Source organism: Anneissia japonica, unplaced genomic scaffold, assembly GCF_011630105.1.
Source record: "Anneissia japonica isolate Jap-2015-1 unplaced genomic scaffold, ASM1163010v1 scaffold3678_len381626_cov175, whole genome shotgun sequence".
Taxonomy (NCBI): domain Eukaryota; kingdom Metazoa; phylum Echinodermata; class Crinoidea; order Comatulida; family Comatulidae; genus Anneissia; species Anneissia japonica.
Window position 1 is genome coordinate 321,278 of NW_022753973.1, and position 18,664 is coordinate 339,941.

Sequence of the window (18,664 nt, forward strand, 5' to 3'; positions counted from 1 at the left end):
CTCCTATCATTACATATTCAAAAGTTGGTCAAACCTACCTCTTTTGTGTTTATTTTACCTATATATCTGTAGTTTATTGGATTTTAGCGGCCATTTTGAAAAAAGCGCCCTCACGCGAAAGTTCTCAGGTTACGCCCCTTTTACCTCACATATTCTGATTCCCCATAAAAAACTGGTTTAGAAAAACCATAATTTCTACCTCTCCAAGTGGCACCTATCTCAATTATAGCCTGGTCTAATAGGAATCTTATTTAAACGAAGTGAAGTTTCTAATATGTCAATCTATACGTAATTCAACCATATCAAGTTGTAAACACCAAAATCATGAATAAAAACAATGTGTAATTAAACGGAATGAAGTAAAATCAGAATGACAAAGTTAAATTAACATGGTAAAGTTGTTTGTTGAGTGATTTTACTTCATTCCGTTTACCATTAATTATACATTGTTTTTATTTATGATCTTGGTGTTTACAACTTGATATGGTTGAATTACGTATAGATTAACGTATTACAAACTTCACTTCGTTTAAATAAGATCGCCTGTATGGAATCTCTGTACACTGATGATGACAGTAGGATCTGTCGAAACATGTATGTAGCGAAAGGCCTAGCAATGGCTAGGCCTAATAAAGTTTTCAGGCATTGCCTGAAATGATCGTTCTCAAAAGTAGTCATATTTTTAAATTTTATTAGGGTTTATTGTGTCATCGATCATTTGGTATATATATATATATATATATAACATATATGTATATATATATGTGTATAATATATATGTGTATATATATATATATATGTGTGTATTTATATATATATATATATATATGTATATATATGTATATGTATGTATATATGTATGTATGTGTGTATACACATATACATACACACACACATATATACATACATACATATATACATACATAAATAAATATACATACATATATACATATTAGGGTTTATTGTGTCATCGATCATTTGGTAACGTATATATATATATATATATATATGTATATATATATGTGTATAATATATACATGTATAATACATACATGTATATATATATTTATATATATATATGTGTGTATATATATTTATATATATATATGTGTATTTATGTATATATATGTATATGTATGTATATGTATGTATGTGTGTATACACATATACATACACATATACACACACATATATACATACATACATACACATATATACATACATACATACATAAATAAATATATATACATATACGTATATACATATATACATATATATCATCAAAGAAAGGTAAATACAGTGTTCGAATAAAGGACAAAATAATATAAGGACATAATATTATATGCAAATATTTGTTTCTAGCCGTACCTATTGTGTAATGGAGTGTATCTTGTGGTATTCAAATCTGTTCAACCATGAAGCCTCCGTGGTCTAATGGATATATCGCTCGCCTTCACAGCAAGAGGTCGCAGGTTCAAATCCCGCCAGAGGCATTTAATTACACAATTTCTTTATTCATTTATTTACAGGACTACATTCGTTGAGAGCTATGCTACACGATGTATTATTATGTCCTTTAATCGAACACTGTATTTACCTTTCTTTGATGATTTATATTTATAATTTAACAGTGTGAATGGCTATCTTGATTTATATTATATACATACATACATATATATACATATATACATATATATACATACATATATACATATATATACATACATATATACATATATATACATACACATACATACATACATATATATACAGTACATACATATACATACATACATACATACATACACATACACGTACATATACACATACATATATATACACACATATAAATATATATATACATATATACATATATACATATACACATATACATATATACATATACATATACACATATACATATATACATATATACATATATACATATATATATGTGTATATATATATGTATATATATATATACATGTATATGTCTATAACACCTGTACAGTATTAAGTAGTATGGATACTTGCCCAATATGTTTTTAAATATACATTACTAGATTACTAGATGATAGGCAATGTTTTATTATTTGATTTAAATAAATGGAGGAGGTACCTAAGGAACACGCTGTGACATCTAAACAAAATATCTCATTACTGGGCTATCCATCGACTGGTTATACTGTACCATGGTTGGAATGCAATGTAATCCATTGAAAATGAAAGGCACTTTAATCATGAACTATGACAGTTTCATCAGTCAATAGGTACACGAACATTATCTTCATCTTCTAGGTAACGATGACAGTAGCCATCCCATGGTAAATCGCTAAAAAACAAATCCACTCAGCCCCCATTAAATACGAATGTAAAAATATCTGATCTAATATATTATGTACCTAGGCCTATGTGGTTGGCCTAGGAGAGTCAAGTGCAGAGTACGAAAAGAAGTTAATCTTACTAGAGCAATGCTGAAAAGCTACCGTCTCAATAGAAAAAAAATTCAATGTGGACCTTGCTATCATGTATCTAACAGCAACGTCCTCGCCATCAACCACACCACAGTGCGGCAACACGAATTGTGCTGTACATAAACTCATCGCTACTGACTGATTTGAATGTGTGGTTTAATACACATCACATTGTTTTTCTCTCAGAGAGACCACCCACCCTTGCAAGCACCACAAAACAGCTGTACATTCTTCGCTACCAACTAGACTCATGCAGACGCATTAATTAGCTGCAAAGCTTACCATTCCAGGCCGTGATTGGTTGATAAACACAATGTGGAATATACAGGCGATTTGCAATCTGATCAATGACTAACACGCTTTCATAGGAAACCCATTTTAGTGGTAAGAGATATGATATAAAAACATACAATTTCACATATTTCCCGACAATATTTTCGCAAAAACTTCCATGTGGACCTTCAATATAAGCATTCATTTCATTGGACCTTCAATATAAAAGCATTCATTTCATTGGACCTTCAATATAAAAGCATTCATTTCATTACAACAATATAAAAGCATTCATTTCATTGGTACAGTAATTCAATTTGCTGTGCAGTACAGCTTAACAACAGGTACTGTACGTATTATATGTTAAATAATATGTTAACTTTTTCGTAGGCTGGTCATACCGAACTCGCTGGGCTATGCTAAGCCTATTTTAGCATCTAGGCTAGGCCCTAACTGGCCTACCTTATTCGGAAAGGGTTCAATAGAAATGTTCCACAAACCCATCTTTCTGGAAAACCGAACATCATACCGGTCCGGGGAGGGGGGAATCAGTATTGAGAGAGTGCACTGTACAGTACATACAAACAGATTCCTGTATTATATATTTCGCAGCATAATTTCATACTGAGGCAACAGTAGGATATTTCTGTATATGTCAATGCTACTTCATCGGTGATGGGCAGCATGATTAGCATGTCACAAATATAGTATTTGGGCCTTCCGAAGTTGGCAAGAGTGAAAGGGATTTAGGACAAGTAAAAATATTAATTTAGTGGTCCACTTGGCTAGTTAAAAAAAACCTTAATGGAAACCCCTGGAGTTGTTAATCAACAACTCCCTACTCTATAGTAGGCGTGTAAGAAAGTATTTTCCACTTTCATTTGCAAAAATAGTGGTCGTCGGCAGCCTAAAAATACTTGTTGGAAATGTTGAGTGCTGGACGGGCCCGAGAACCCTGTAAATGAGGTAATGATCAAAATAACTGTAACCATCAGCACGGGAGAAGTTTGCAGTTTTATTTTATCTGTTTTGTTCTCTGTAGATAAAAAAAATTGTTAATGTAAGACCAAAAGGTATTACTCCAACTCACCACTTAACAACTCAATCCAATTCTGCACTGTTTCCGGGGGATCAGTCTCTTTAATATGCCTCAATGCCTCATCTAGTAATACATCCCCAGTAGGTGTATCTGATTTTAAGAGAACTTTACGGTTTAAAAGACTTTTTCTCCTCATCCCTGACTTTTCCAGTTCTATCCGTCCTCGTAGTCCCAACTCAATTAGCATACACCCTCGTAGACCAGACGATATGCAATCATTCCAAAAAGATGTGTACCCCTTGAAAAACAAAAGACAATGTTGATTTATAATGTTTTGCATCGACAGGAAGCCTCAACAAATCACCAGACACTTGATGATTTAAGGAATCATGCATAATATGCAATCTCCAATATATCCTAGAAGAATTGCTAATCAATACAATGGTACAATAAAAGCAAAGTAATCATTCTCTTGATATTAATATTTGTATAATAAGAAATGAACAAAAGTATGGCTTGCACCTGAAGACTTGTAGAATACCTTAAACCAGAACACTGCGGGTGTGTACGTTCCTTTGTACGCAAAAACTAATAGGCCATGGGGTGAAGCTCAAAAGACGTCTAGAAAACGAATTCCGTTCCGATTTTTTCATTATAAAAAATTTAGGCCTACAATAGTTAAGTAATATGTCTTGAATCAAATATAGAAAGTTCGACCAAAATATCTTCTGCAATTTTAAGAAAATTATCGTTTTATTACGTTCCTAGGCTGCTGGTCGTCGGAAAACACACCGCAATACAGCGGTGTAGAAGCACGTCGCGATCATACCATGAGCTGTCCATTTGCGTCAACTCGCATGAAATCGCATCATTTTAGGTCAAATCGTGTCAAGTAATGTCAGATTGCATCAGTACACGTCAATTCGCATCAACTTACAGCATAATTATTAATGAGAAATTTCAACAAAAAAACTTATTTTATTATTGTAATTGCAATTCTTTGATATTCTTTTCAAAACAATAATTGTGTAACAATTTAAAGAAAATGTATTAGTATTTTGACTTCTTTTGACTCCAGTGGTCTTCCTTTTGGACAATGTGTCTGCATGTTCCCTGTATGTGTACTAAAGTACACACTTCATTCTTACAATATTTTTGCATTCATATTCCTTTTTTAAAATTATTGTATTTATTTTCCTTTCAAATTGTAATAAAGGATTAAATGTGGGGAAATTTAAACTTGATGCATTGTTATGATGTGCATGGATGTATATTTGTTTTGTATACTCCGGTTGACACATGTTGGGACACATTTTATTAAATAGAAATTGAAATTTAATACTGTAATATGAAAAATTCATATTTATTTCTCAAATATTCTGAGAGCTTATACAATATATAACTCTATATTTATATACTGTACACATGTTATACATATATCTTGCGCTCTAGTGAGTCTGTTACTTTTTAAATTTTCTATATAATACTTAATAAATAAATACAGTGAAGCGCTTCGCAGTCCTTTGTCATTGTGTGATTATTCTCATGGTTCTAAAGTTCTCAAGGGTTACACCGTTAAATTATTCAGTACTTTTTTAAACTTTTGTACATCATACATAATAAATAAAAATAGATAATGCTTTACATACTCCTGTGTCATTGTGTGATTAGTCTCATGGTTCTAAGTTCTTACATTCTCATGGGCTACACCGTTACATTATACTTTTTAAAGTTTTCTTTATTATACCTGTACAAAATAAATAAAAATAGATAATGCTTTACGTACTCCTGTGTCGCTGTGTGTTAAGTCTCATGGTTCTGAAGTTCTTACATTTTCAAGGGTCACACGGTTACGTTACCTTTTTTAAATTTTCTATATTATACATAATAATGATGAAATAAGAAACACATCAAATCTCAATCAAACAAATCATCTATGTAAATTTCGTCTAGGTATTCATCGTCTGCAAATTGAGCATCTTCCTACATGGTGTCTTTATCATCTCTGTTCTGACAGTTTGTACATTGACAAAGATCGGAGCATTTCATGTTCATTTTATTGCACTGACATCTGCCTTGATTGCACCCGGTCTTACAACCGCATTTGATGATCTCTATTAAACTATGCCTACTATATTATTTAAAATATACAATTTTAATTGATAAGATTAATTTTTACATGAACATAATAATTCATACTTAAACAATATATTAAATTTAAATGTAAATATAATGACATTAACGAATAAATAACAATAATTAAACGTGTACATAGTATCTATCATCACTACTACAATAACAAAATTAATATTTTTCAATCTTATAATCAATTTTATATAGCCGGGGTTAGTTTCGACCTAGGCAAACCTTTGCTAAAAAGGTACACTTTCTCCATCAAAAGGCTTTTTCTATGAATGCAATGACCTGTTCGAAGCACGAACTCCTGTAGACCAAACCCAGTACCGTTACGATTTTCAATCCTACGGGAAATCCACTGACGAAGCTAAGTGGGGTAGGGCCTGCAGTCAGCACCATTTTTTTAAAGAATATTTTTAATACATTGTACAATGTGTCTGGGTAAGGTACTGACGGGACTACACTACACTTGGTAATGATAACTTATCATTGCTATCGATTTCGTGTCGATGTAACGACGATAGCAAACAGGGTGGAAGTCTTATCACATCCTCGTAATCGTGTCTTTCCCTCATCCATTCCAAGAGGCACATCCTAGCCTAGTTAAGACACAAGTTTGTCAGCTATAGTTCGGTTATGACTGTCTAAAACTATCCATAATTTGTTACAAGTAACAATCTTCAAGAATCTGGTTGCTGTAACTAGAATTGGAGTTTCATTAGCAATTTCTTCGCGGTGAAAGCAACACTTTATTACAACACCGGCACACTGTCCGCCGCTAGTCGCCATGTTGTTGTTTACTGTTGTTGGCTGTACCACAACACGTGAAGTTATTGTAACAAAATCAATTTAATAGTAGTCTAAAAAATATTATCCTGTAATTAAAATACAAACTATATCTAATTATAATTTTTAAATTGTTTTTAAAGCAGTAATACGAAGTTCGCAAATAATAAACTACGTATCAAAAATACAATATTCGAACGAGTACAGTGACGTTTACAAAATGTCGTGTGCTAATCTAGCGCAAAGAACTTTCAATTTCGTAAGTTTAAACGTCATTTTCTCGTATTTGCAGAAGTTCTGACGGTCGAACTTTTTTTTGGTGCTTTTAAATATTATTATAATAATTATCATAATGAGTGAAAGTATTAGGAAAATTTCAGAACGGGACTAAACGTTAGGATTTTCACCCCATGGACTATAAACACAAATTTGGGAATTGCGATAATTAATAGTCACCAAATTCATTCATTGCATTTTGCAAAATTTGAAACTACTGTAATTGGACTTGCCAATTTTTATTTATCGTGGTATGGCCTGTCTCTTATACACATCTAGATGTGTATAAGAGACAGGTTCTGAAGTTCTTACATTCTCATGGGTTACACCCATTACGTTTAAATTTAAATTTTCTATATTATACATAATAATGATGAAATAAGAAACACATCAAATCTCAATCAAACAAATCATAGCAAAAATTTGGGTGGCCCCCCAAGCTTATTTCAAATAGTATGGGGTCAGGATGATAAAACCGCTGAGAAAACCTTGACCGGAAAAAATGGCAGTTTATCCTTGGCTGGGACCTGTCTATATACGTCAGCCTCTAGGCAAGGCCCATTGTGTTCTCTCTGATGATGGGACCTCACAGACTGCCTAGGCCTAGCTATAAGAAGTTGGCTAGCGTCGCAAAAGAAAGAACTGCCGACTTGTATGAGTTTTTGTCCTAAGTTCGTAGGCTATTACATTTAACTCATATTCATATTTGAATAGCACATACGATTGAGAAAACATAGTGATTTGAAAAACTTGTAATTAGCTTGAACATGGAGGTAATGTATTGTTCTATGTAATGCCTACTACTGACGTTATCACGATAAAAAAAAATGTCGGCAAACTTTTTCTGACGCATGCGCAAATCAAAATTTTTCCTAAAACACGACTCAAACCTAGTGGTAGGGGGTATATGTTTTATCGCATACAGCTTACTTTTCTATCCAACCGAAAAAACAAACATTTCCCACACAATTACATGTCCACCAGTACCTCTTGGGCACAATGTATTCCTGCCGCGAGGCACCTTTAGGAGCCTATTTGTTTACAGACATAGACAGGTATACACACATTTCACATCTGTATCATCCCAATAGTTCCTCTGCGACCTAAGGTCACAAAGGAACTAAAAATATAGTAATCTTTTTTTTAAAAACCCAAACATTGAAAGTTTACATAAAATGTTAACAGTAACAATTAATATGAGATGACCACAATTTGTAGGGTCGATGGACTATTTCTGCTTTTTATTAATATTTCAATAAAGTATTAGGAAGTTTATTTAAGTTGGGTAGGTTTCTTAGTAAAAACTGTATTACAGAATTTTAATTGATCGTAGCCCGAGACAGGAAAGAAAGAGGCAAGGGTGTTGAGGAATGATTATGCCTGTCATTTTTAAATTAACAATAAGATAAGATGAGGGAAAGTGGTAAACATCTGACTAAATATATTTTACCCATGATTTAGCACACCCCATTAGTAATTTCAATCACTGGAATAGTAGTTTTAGATTAGAATGAAATTAAGGTATGAAAATAAATGAGAAACGATTGTTGTTACTGTTAGGAATAGTATGCTAAAAAATTAATTAACTTTCAGACTGTGTTGTCACAGATATTCATTTTATACTACTTCTTTCATACTGTTAATTCATATGAAAGCCTTTCAACATAACTAAAACCATTAAATTATTGAAGCTGCTATGTTAAATAAAATGTATAATGTAATAGAAAGATTAAACGAGAACTTACCTGTTCGAAGTTTGATCACTATTTTATGAATAATAGTGGGTGAGGAGTAAACTGGGATCCCGACGATGCGCATGCGTATTTTCCAGCATATTTGAATGCACCGATTAGTACTGTAATGTACATGCATCATTTCAGCCCAACTATGGCAAGCTACACTTAATATAAAGGGCGGGTGAGGAGGGCAGTTTACACCTCACTCACTATTATTCATAAAATAGTGATCAAACTTCGAACAAGTAAGTTCTAGTTTAATCTTTCTATTTCATTTCATAGTTACGTTCGGTGCAAACTAAGACATTTAAAGCCATCTCTGGTGCCATGTTTGCTCTAGATACAATAAACCATAACCAACACTTTAAGTTGTATCCTGTGTTTTATTTCAAGTGCTAGTATGTCCCATTAAACAACTAGGGTACTCGATAAAACATAACAATACAGTATTGTGTACACCATAGTGTATAGTACAATAGAAATGGTACTACTGTCATTAAAACACAGTAGTAAGAACATCCAACAGGTTTTTTTTTTTTGGTTTTTTTTTCTTTTTTTTTTAGTGAATAGGTTTATCATAAGTTTCTAAAAGTTTTCTCATTGGTCCATCCTGCAGTTTTAATTATGTCATGAATTGGTACTCCAGATTCTTTTGCTGCCGACATGGCAGCTGCTCTCGTCGAATGTGCCTTAAATATCATGGAGTCAATACCTGCAAGCTTAAGAACATATTTTATCCACCGTGAAATTGTTTCTCTTGATACAGGTTGGAATGGCTTGCGATAGCTAACAAAAAGTTGGGTGATATCACCCCTCAAGCTCTCAGTACGTTTCAAGTACTCTTTAAGCAGTGTAATTACACATAATCTCTCCTCAGGGTTATTTGCCTAATAAGTGTCAACATTATACCAGTATTTCCTGGCCTGCTCTGCTTTAATAAGTCATTAACATAAAAAATGACTTGGTCCTCTTTTAAATCCATATTACTGATACGCAAAAGATGAAGAGTTTGGCATCTCCGTGTAGATATTATTGCTATTAGAATGCAGAGCTTTAATGTTAATTGTTTTAAGCTCAATCTCTCTATGGGATGCCAAGTCCTCAGATAGTCAAAGACTACCCAGTGGACGTTCCAAATTTTACTATACCTACTCCGTGGTGGTTTCAAGTTGAAAACACCCCTCACGAAGCAACTTACAAGTGGGTGTGGTCCTACTGTTTGTCCATTGTTAAGAATCAAGAAAGATAATGCACATCTTGCTGAATTAACTGTAGAAAAGCTTTGTGAGGTTTCATAAAATTCAAGATCATTTTTATGTCTGACTGAAAGGGTTTGTTGTCTGTAAATAACATCCACTTTCTGATATAAACAGCATACTGGTCTCTTGAAGATTTTCTCCACGATCTCATTATGATGTCCTTAGTGGCCTGTGGGATGTCTCCTATTGCTTCCCTGATAATCTGCAAGCAAGAAAAGTAAGTTTGATATTAAGGGGGTTTAGCCTGCCTGTTACAGGTTGAGATAGTAAATTTTCCCCTCTGGGTGTTACAGAATTTCCCCTCATCATTGACATTAGTTTTGGAAACCAATATTGGGTAGGCCAGTTTGGTACAACTAAAATACCAGTTGCATTATCCTGTGTTATTTTTTGCAAGCGTTTGCCAATTAAGCAAAAGGGTGGAAAAGCATAGAAAAAGAATTTGGCCCAATCTAGTGTGAATGCATCAACTTCAATTGCTCCTGGATCCGGTTTCCATGAAACATATGATGGAAGCTGTTTATTGAGTCTAGATGCAAAGAGATCAACTTCTGGGTTCCCAAATTTTGATATTTTTTTGTTAAAATAATATTTATTATAGCATCCACTCGGTTTCTTCATGGAATACTCAAGATTTTTTGTCTGCTATTGCATTTAATTCTCCTGGCAAATGTGCTGATGAGATCCATATTTTACGATTAACACACCACTGCCAAATTGTCTTTGTTAATTTGTTACAAGTGTCTGATTTTCAACCACCCATATGTTGAATGTAAGCAACTGCAGTGGTGTTCTCGAAAAAAGGCCTTAAGTCCAAAAAAGGCTGCCAGTAATTCTAGGTAGTTTATATTTAATGAATCGCTTACATAAGTTGGTTGCAAGTCATGTTCTGTCCATCTACCCCCTATGTGGTGGCCCCCATCGGTTGCTCCCCAACCTATCCCTGATGCATCAGACGTAATTGTTAAATTTGGAATACCATGACTGATCATCTTGGATGCATTTTGAATGTGGTGCATCCACCAAAGGGCATCTGTTTTTCCCCCTTCCGACAATTGCATTGCCCTATCAAAATGCCCATGGTTTTGCCTCAGTGCCATAATTTTGTCTTTCTCTAATGCCCTGTAGTGCAGTTGGCCATATTCGACAGCAGGGAAAGATGCTATCATCTTCCCTAAAAATTTTGCTACTTGGCGAATGGTCAGTGTCTTGTTTTTACACAAGTCTGTACTATCATGAAGTATTTCCTCCTTTGATAGTGGAAGAGAGATTTGCATAGTGAGAGAATTTATTTCAAATCCTAGAAATGTTATGACCTGAGTCGGTTCCAAAACAGATTTTTGATAGTTTATCAGGAAACTCAATGTTTCATTAACTGATGCCTTAGCTTTGTCGTCTGAGTTAATGCATATAATATCATCTATATAAATTAAGAATATGTGCCCTCTACAGTATTTCGTAAGTATGCTAGAGGGGGTTTTACGATTTTAGTGAACAATCTTGGACCTGAACTAAGGCCACTGGATAGCACTGCAAAGGGATACAAACTACCCCTCCAGACAAATTTCAAGTATTTATGGTCTGAATCCGCTATGGGGACTGTATAGTAAGCATCTTTGAGGTCAACAGAGGTCATATATACCCTCGGTGTTATTAACGTCAGGACATTTGCAAATGTTACCATTTTAAAATGTTTGTAGACAACAAAATCATTTAGCAGTGAAAGGTCGAGGATAGTTCTGAATCCACCATCTTTCTTCGGTCTAGCAAATATGTTAGACACAAATTGATCTTGTTCAAAGTGGGATGGCTTAACAACTTGCTTTTTTAAGAGTTTCTTAAGTTTACCATCAATTGCTATCATCTCCAGTTCTGTAAGCCGGTAGGGATAGGGTATTTTTCCCTTCATGAATATTGGAATTTGCTTAGCAAATTCTATTTTGTAGCCATTTATGGCATTTAAAACGTATGGGTCCAACATATATTTTCTCCATGTGGGTAGAAATGACCTGAGTCTTCACCTAACTGTGCCTTGGGTAACTATCTGAGAAATACATTTAAAGATGGTTGTCTCACCTACCTTTTCTGGTGCTTGTTCTGATTTTGATCCTGTTTCATTTGATGGTATGCTTTCTGCTGGTGTACTGCGGTCAACGATGCAGCTGGTCGTCAACCTCTTGGGGCTAAAAAATGTTTCCACTCTGTTTTGAAAAGCTGGTTTTGGGTATGGACTGTATCTTGTCAAGCATTTATACTGCTGGGAGCTATTAGCTGCAAACAAGCCTGATGTAGCCTTTCACTCATCATCCAGTAATTTCACAGTCTTACCAAGGTCACCAAATAGATATTCATTTGGTTTATGCGTACACAACCTTGCTTTACACAAACATGCATATCGTCTGTTTAAAGCAAGAATTTCATAATTAGCATTTGCTAACAATGCCATAGTCTCTTATGTTACAGGGTCTTCGGTTCGATGGCCCAGAGCTCTGATCATCGCTAAAATTCCTTTGATTAAAGGTTTTTGGACCCTTTGAATCTTCAAGTCCATAGACCTAGCTTTAGGTGATATACTATCCCAGATTGTTGGGTTTACTTTTGAGACAATCAATGCTTTAGTATTTTCTGGGCAACAATATGTTTTGCACAGTTCTGTCATGACTGTCTCATTAATCGGTGAATGCAACAAGTAACACTAGCTGCCATACTATCACTGATATGTGGCCCAGCTTTATCAGTGGCAGCAAAGTGTGCTGCAAATCCTGGTGGTTTCACATCACCAATAATTATGGCAGAGGCATTCTGTTCCTCCTCATGATCAGTCGCATAAATATTAACATTATCGTCAATAGCAGACTCGCTGCCTAGGCCTAGGCCCAAGCTATGATGACAGTGTGTCGTCATTATCAACAGCATTGACATTGCTAGTGCTAGGTCTAGCAGGATTCGTAGAAATTACATTCTCAATTAGCTGCATAAGCAAGCTGTTTGCTGACTGGCTTTTTCTAAAGCCTTGATTCTGTTGTCAGTGTCAGCGTTAGGCCTACGGTTTGAGGGCTGTTTCGCGGTGGGTTTCCAACCTTTTGCGGAGAACTTGTCAACCTCAGGCTCCACCGTTCGCGCCTGCTGGCTCGTCTGGCCTGGGTCTGTAGAAGTAGGCTGTTTTCGAGATCGAAATTCCGTCCTTAGTAGGGGTTGCCCCTTGAGTTTCACTCATTCTCGGAATTCTCGAAAAACAAATATACAATAGTAGTTACTATTATTGTATAGGCCTATCCAGGCTTCACCTTGACTTAGAAGCAAACTTATTTTTATCTGTCAAGGGTAACTCTGAGTGGTTACCGCTCAAACGTGGTCGTTGTATATGCCGGGAACTACGCATGCGCATTGTCAGGATCTCAGTTTGCATCGAACATAACTATGAAATAAAATCAGTGTTAATAACCACCCACTTCACATAGTTTAAGCAGATCCTTCAGAACTGTAACAGTTACCTCAGTAACAAACAAAAATAGACACATAAACTCATTTATTCCATTGTGCAAAATTAAGATGTTAAATGAAAGATTTGTTTCATAGTCATTTTTTGGCTCTATTTTCTTTTTCATATTTTCATTGTGTTTTCAATCTGTCCTACTGTATGCATATTTATATTTTAGTATATTATACTTTTATTCATTGTACTGGAAAAGCAAATTTTCATATTGTATTCACTACTACATGACCGATAGAATAAGCTTTGAACTTTAATTTTGGCATTTCAAAATTTAGTATTACTGTATCACATAATTTTTCAGTTTTCTTCCTCACAGAATCAATGATAATGAAACTGCTTGACTTGTAGGCCAATCACTGGGCATATTGATTAGGACTTCATCAGACAACTAGGACAACTACTGTAGACATAGATTGCGCACTGCTATGGTTACTCGCATAATGTTTCTAGGCTAAGCAGATACATCTTTATGTATGGTGGTTGAAATTTTGTGGTGGTTGAAAAATTCAGAGGGAGTCTTTATGGCCCAAAATTTTAGATCACATTGGTAATGTAATTTGATACTGTAGGCAAATTACAGTAATATTTTTAGCAAATTTCTTTGAAAAAATTTCGTAGGCCTAATGCCTAGGCCTAGCTAGGTGTTTTTACATGGCTTATAAAAAATGATGATGCTTCCATTTCATCCGTCCATAGTTACTTATGGGGTGGGGGGCGCGTTTATTTGAAGGGAAATTAAACGCCCAGGGGCGTTTATTCCAAATGGCCTTTTCGAGGGGTTGTTTATTCGAGGGACGTTTGTTCAAAGCACGGGCGTGTAATTGTCTTTTTATAACATTATGGATCACAAGATTAGCCCATAAATTATTATTAGGCCTATTATGATCGTTTTTGCATTATAAATTATGACGTTTTCTTTTTCAACTCTGTTTGGTTTCATGTTTTTTTTGCTTGTTATGTTTATTTTCTGAAAAATAAATAAGGTCCTCCCTCCTTCCATGCATAATGCGAATGGGCAGTTAAAAAATAAATTAGGCCTATATGTAATAATAATATTCATTTATTATAGGCCTATAAGGGTTTTGTCCTTAAGCAGGCACTTGTCTAGATAGATGCTATTTTATATTTATTTTAAACTAAAAGAGACATTTCACGATGCTTACAGAACAATTACGGTAAATTTTGAAAATGGGACAATCTGTCACCTAGCACTCAGAACGCTGTTTGATTGCTAGGGCACTGTGAGTGGAAGCAGGTAACCTCGTCTCTAAAAAATGTACTGGGCCTAGGCTTATTTGCCTTACTTTAGGCCTACAGTCGACCTTCCCATTTACAAGCTTCTCATTTATGAACCTTCTATTTTACGAACATTCGGCCGATGACGTCATCGCTAAATTTATTCATCTTATTTATGCTATTTTTATTTATTTTAAGAAAAAAGAATAACAAAGGTCATTAAAAATTGCATTATAGTACTAATTATACAGTCATTCCATAAATACATAATACTACTTTAGGCTTAGAAAAGTAAAATATAAACAAAACAAAAAAATAATCAAAACTAGGTGAAATTCAGGCAGCCATGCATGCTGCTAGGCCTACCTTGTCTGGGCTAAGGGCAAGGCTGGGCAGCCTATACGAGGGGGCCTACCCTACTCTGTCTATGGTTAACTGCGGTCATGCACTGTAAATCAAATCAGCTAGTCCGAGTATAAATGTATGGTAACATCAACCTTTTATTCTTTTAAGAATAAATCACTGTTCGGATATTCAATAAGCATATGTATTAATAATTATTTGTTTTTCACTGTCAAAAAAAAAACAAAAACGATTAGCAAGCTGCTCTATTTTTAGAAGATGACATCAGCAATTACCCATCATTCAAAGCTACAGGTACCAAAACCACATGTTTGGAAGTCAGGAAGGTCGAAAAAATAGGAAGGTTTCTTTTTTTAATTTATACAAAAATACCTTGACTTAAATAAATATTTAAGCCCAGTACTTTTAATACAAATTATATCAATGTTTGTTGACTAATTTGCTATAAATTACGAACAGAGGCCTAGCTATAGTTAGCAGAGAGCTGCTGCTAGCCCCAGCTAAACCTTGGCTAAACCACCACACTTTATGTTCAACAGTCAGCCTATAGTGACATGGAAGATTAGGTCGGTCTATCCATGGAACGATTTCCTTAGCCTATTATGAATCGACATTTATTATATTAGTTTGCCTTGCATTAACATTTAATTGATTCTTCAACGATTTCTATAAATGTTTATTGAACACTTAAATGCAAAATTATGCCTAGATATTGGTAGGCATGAAGGCCTAGTTATAGGCTACAACTTTTTGTAGCCCTATTTTTAAAGTTGAGGGCGCTATTCTTCCAAACTTCTCAATTACGAATTTTCTCAATTACGAACTGCTTTCAGCCCAAGGTGTACGTAAATGGGAAGGTCGACTGTACTATTATGCCTAGCCTAGCTAAGCCTAGCCAAGTTGAAAGGAGGAAGGTCCCATATGAAAACAATGACAGCTTGAAATTGTCTTTTCAACTTCAAAATAATTATGCTAAAATTAGTTAATTCATTCATTATTATTACTGTTTTATAAATTGTACAATTGTTAGGAAGAAGCGTGGGTTTTTGTGTGCCTCGCATGACTCGTACTGTTGGTACACGTCCCGCACGAATTACCGTCATGGCTCACACGAATTGCATGCCTCGCTGGCTCGCACTTTGGCAACCCTCCGAATTAATGGAGTAGGCCTAGAGGCCTAGGCCTTAGGCCTATTCTAATTTCTACATCTCTAGTTATACACACTAGCCTATGACTCAAATAGTGTTTCATCAGGCTAAGTATAGTATCCAAGATGTACAGACCTGCTGTACACAGGCCTACGCTAGCTGCAAGCTAGTTTGAGGATGATGATTGATGCGAAATACCACACTACTGTACTTGGCCTACTGAGCTGCTACTACTGTACTACTAACTACTATGTAGTGCTGTGTTGAAGGCTATAAAAATATACAGTGATAATCATATTCATAACAAGTCCAGCTGTATGTCTTCGTTTAATATTGTATAATATTATTTGAATATAAAATCTTAACAATTTGTTTATTAATTTTCCAGCTAGACGAAGGAAAGAAAGCACCACCATCTCCTATCAAGAATGATGATGTATCAATGTCATGCCAATTTCTGCAGTTTGGCACCCTTGTCTCCATCAGTTTTTAATTCACTGCAACTTTTGTATTAAGTATTTTAATAAGTATTATACTATTATAAATAAAAACTCAAGAGAAGTGTCTAATGTTCTCAAAATGCACTTATTCCAACAATAACATGAAGCGCCACTGATAATTACTTCGGTTTTTTAAATGGCGCTGTATAAGTTCTTACTTTATTATTATTATTAATATTATTAAAATAATTTTTATAAACATACAAACGTTTTGGGGTATCACCCTTCATTAGGTATAGGTATATACATATTATATTTTTTAAATATTGTCTATCTTTTGTATAGAATATCCATTGTACACTTATAGATATGTTGCCTTCCATGCCAATTGCAGTAGTTCACAGTACTTCTCTTCTTATACATCCTGGTACTGGTATTACTTTAAAAAAAACACCTTAAAATTCACTCTTAACTGTATTTTATGAAATATTGTTAGTTTAAATCCTTTAAAAACAATAATTGAGATGTTTATGAAAATGAAAGTGTTACAATACAATGTAGAGTGGTTGTTTTTGCTTCAATTTTTGAAGAAAACGTTTTTTGTCTTACTCAACTACTAAAATTTTTTCGTGAAGTTGAAAATTCTCTTGCCGATAAGCATCCTATGGACGTGATATATTTAGACTGCCGAAAGGCGTTTGACACGGTTCCACATGGTAGGTTGAAATCTAAACTGAAGTCTTATGGCATCAAAGGTAACATTTTGAACTGGATAAGTGAATTCTTAAAGAATAGAAGGCAGTGTGTATCTATTAAAGGTTCTGCTTCAAGATGGTTGCCTGTATCCAGTGGCGTCCCACAAGGCACAGTGACTGCATCAGTTTTATTTCTGGTCTACATTAATGATTTATTCGAAGGAATTGAATCCGATGGAAAATTATTTGCAGATGATGCCAAGATTTTCAGAAAGATTGACTCGCTTAGTGATAGAGATACTCTTCAGCAAGATCTATGTAAACTGGTTCAATGGAGTAAGAAGTGGTTACTTGAATTCATTAAGTCTAAATGCAAAGTAATGCATACTGGGAAGAAGAATCCACATTATATCTACTCGATAGATAACGCATCTCTTAACACAACCCAGGGGTTTATTTACGATGATTTCGCCAGCTACTTCAATCAATGCTGTAAAAAAATTAATACAAAAACCACCAATATAAATAGCGCAACAGGCCTGTAAAGAACCTTATTTACCTACACGAAGTTAATTTGAAATAGTATGCACTCATTTCGATGTTCCTTTCTGTTGAAAGTTCGTTAAAATGTCTACCAATTTTCAGACTCCATGTTTAAATTTCATGAACTCGCGGCGTAAACAAAGTTAAGTTCAAAGTTCGGCAGTCGCGCATGGGTGAGTCCATCAAAGAAGCCACGCCTCCAAATCACATGTTAGCCAATAAGATAATAGAAATTTCTCCTCCACCACATGCTCAGGTGATGACGACATACATCGCCCAAACTCTTTTTTCCATACACTGGGCTTCCGGGTTTTCTTACCGCGGAGAAGAAAAAAACAGATTGTCATTTTAAAATTAATTTGTGTATTTTATTTTTTATTGAACCTTTTATTTTCATTTCATATTTATTTTACTAGCCCTTTTGTGATGACATAGATATTTAGGAGAATGTAGGACATAAACCACCCAGGACATAAACCACCCAATTTGAATATACCATTGTTAAAGTGGGTGGGCAACAGGGTGAACAATGTTGGGTGGTCTTGCTTTTTAGTTATACATACAGTATAATTGTAATCTTAATATTAGTATATTTGTGGGCCTACTCTATATGTAACAGAATTTAATTTAAGTATTTAATTATTAAATTAATTATCTTCCTTTTATAATGTATAATAGCCTATAGTAATTATAGTATAAGTTAGTGTACTCTCTATGTATTATTATTATTTTTATTATTATTATTATTATCATTATCATTATTA

General features: G+C 34.4%; 1 protein-coding gene and 1 long non-coding RNA gene across 2 annotated transcripts in view; both read right to left on the reverse strand.

Moving 5' to 3' along the window:
- LOC117122985 (Golgi phosphoprotein 3-like) overlaps nt 1-18,664 on the reverse strand; it is a 48,101-nt gene that overhangs the window by 26,910 nt on the left and 2,527 nt on the right. The window contains exon 2 of the mRNA XM_033268770.1: nt 3,838-4,084. Coding sequence (XP_033124661.1) covers nt 3,838-4,084 — 247 coding nt within the window. The remainder of the gene's footprint in view (nt 1-3,837; nt 4,085-18,664) is intronic.
- LOC117122986 lies at nt 8,067-17,893 on the reverse strand. The gene is made up of 2 exons (XR_004447784.1): nt 12,060-17,893; nt 8,067-10,181 (listed from the first exon to the last, which is right to left on the reverse strand). It is a non-coding gene; the product is annotated as an uncharacterized LOC117122986 (long non-coding RNA).